Consider the following 2,073-nt stretch of genomic DNA (forward strand, 5'->3'; position numbering starts at 1 on the left):
GATGGGTCGCCTATCTCAGCCAGAGGAGCAGTTTGTCTTCATCACCGTTGAAAGAAGAACTCCAAAAGATCTTAGGCCCGGTGACGTATCACTGCGATGCACCGAAAGAAACAACGGTCGCTCCACCGGAGAAGAGTCCTGTTCAGGAGGGGAAATATCCCATTCCTGAAGACGCCTGGTATACGGATGGGTCCAGCAAAGGCAACCCGAGCAAGTGGAGAGCAGTGGCATACCATCCCTCCACTGACACTATCTGGTTTGAAGAGGGGGATGGTCAAAGTAGCCAGTGGGCAGAATTGCGAGCCGTGTGGATGGTTATCACCGAGGAACCTGGTGACAGTGTACTGAACATCTGCACAGATAGTTGGGCTGTGTATCGTGGGCTCACTCTTTGGATCGCACAGTGGGCCACCCAAGACTGGACCATCCACGCCCGACCGATCTGGGGTGTTGGGAAACATTACATGCCTGGTAGCGCGTAGCTGACTTTTCTCAAAGATTTACGGTATGACCTTAGATAAGAAGTAAGCTGTGTATGTGTGGAATTTACTGCTTGTAGTGCTTTAATTAACAGCAGGTGCTGTGCTCTAAAATAGCCTGGGAAATGATATCGTTTTGAGACACTTTCTTGTGAGACACTTTTGATGTTTGTGGAACACCTATCTTGTTTTGATATGTGTGGGGCACCTGTCTTGTAAACAAGTGTGCTATATAAGAGAGGGCTGCTGCCCTAATAAATTGAAGCTATTTGAACTCACACTGAGTTGCTGCTTCCCACGCGGGCGGGCGGGGGTTTGTCTTTTCCCTTTGCTGACTGTCGGGGTGACCCTGTGTCCAAGTGTTTTCCTACATGGGGCAAGGAGATGTGGTTAGACATATGGACTGTGATTAAACATAGAACCGTACGTGTCTACCACGTTTCTGGACATCACCCCCTGCAGTCACCAGAAAATGATGAGGCCGACACGCTGGCTCAAGTACGTTGGATTCAGAACTCTCCTTCTGAGAACATCGCCCACTGGCTACACCAGAAGCTGCGACATGCTGGACAGAAGACAATGAGGGCAGCTGCAAAGGCATGGGGGTTGCCCATAACTATGTCAGATATCATCCAGGCATGTCATAATTGCGAAGCTTGCTTGAGAATGAGACCAAAAGCCTTGCCGGAGACGACTGCCCACCTTGCCAGAGGACATAACCCCCTCCAGTGGTGGCAAATTGATTATATAGGCCCTCTGCCACGATCTGAGGGGGCCAGATATGCTTTAACTTGTGTCGACATGGCAAGTGGACTGATGCAGGCCTATCCAGCACCAAAAGCAAACCAGGCCTACACCATCAAGGCTTTAACCAAATTAATGGCGGTATATGGGACTCCACAGGTCATCGAGAGCAACCAGGGTACACACTTCACGGGCGCAATGATACAGCGCTGGGCGGAGGAGAACAATATTGAATGGTGATTTCATCTGCCTTATAATCCAACGGGAGCGGGCCTCATTGAATGTTATAATGGCATCCTGAAGGCTGCTTTGAAGACAGACTCTCAGTCCCTGCAGGGGTGGACAAAGAGACTCTATGAAACCCTACGGGACCTGAATGAAAGGCCTAGAGATGGCAGACCCAGTGCCCTGAAGATGCTACAGACAACATGGGCCTCCCCTCTTAGGATCCAAATTACGGGCACCGACAATCGGGTAAGACCCCAAATTGGCAATGAAAATAACCTTCTGCTCCCTGCCCCTGAGAATCTAGAGCCCAGTACCCACAGGGTAGAATGGCCTTGGAAGGTGCAAGTAGGACCAAGGTGGTGTGGCCTACTTGTGCCTTGGGGGAGATTATTGGAGGTGGGAGGCTCGTTAGTCCCTCCAGTGATTGGTACATGGCCTACTGACATTGTGGTCAACAATCCGGTCTTCATTGCTAAGGGGACCATCATCATGTCCTTATGGCAGATCAGGACCCCCCCTTTGGTACCTGATATAGTTATGCAGCCACAGATATCTGGCCAAAGGGTGTGGTACAGACGGCCAGGACGTGCCCCAGTGCAAGCCGAAGTGTTGACCCAGGACA

The 2,073-nt window shown here is 50.8% G+C and overlaps 1 protein-coding gene across 1 annotated transcript; it reads left to right on the forward strand.

Annotated features, from left to right (window-relative positions):
- The first annotated feature begins 10 nt into the window (after nucleotides 1-10).
- LOC110390655 lies at nucleotides 11-1,772 on the forward strand. Its single transcript, XM_021382065.1, has 2 exons — nucleotides 11-447; nucleotides 856-1,772. The coding sequence occupies exons 1-2, from the start codon at nucleotides 312-314 to the stop codon at nucleotides 1,461-1,463; spliced, it is 744 nt and encodes a 247-aa protein (XP_021237740.1). The 5' UTR covers nucleotides 11-311; the 3' UTR covers nucleotides 1,464-1,772.
- The last annotated feature ends 301 nt before the right edge of the window (nucleotides 1,773-2,073 follow it).

Source organism: Numida meleagris, unplaced genomic scaffold (genome assembly GCF_002078875.1).
Source record: "Numida meleagris isolate 19003 breed g44 Domestic line unplaced genomic scaffold, NumMel1.0 unplaced_Scaffold165, whole genome shotgun sequence".
Taxonomy (NCBI): Eukaryota; Metazoa; Chordata; class Aves; order Galliformes; family Numididae; genus Numida; species Numida meleagris.

Excerpts from the sequence above, each read along its gene's own strand:
- LOC110390655 (XM_021382065.1), top strand. The coding sequence starts at position 312 with ATGGTTATCACCGAGGAACCTGGTGACAGTGTACTGAACATCTGCACA. Across the intron at positions 448-855 it reads CCACGCCCGACCGATCTGGG|GCAAGGAGATGTGGTTAGAC; the intron begins GTGTTGGGAAAC and ends TTCCTACATGGG.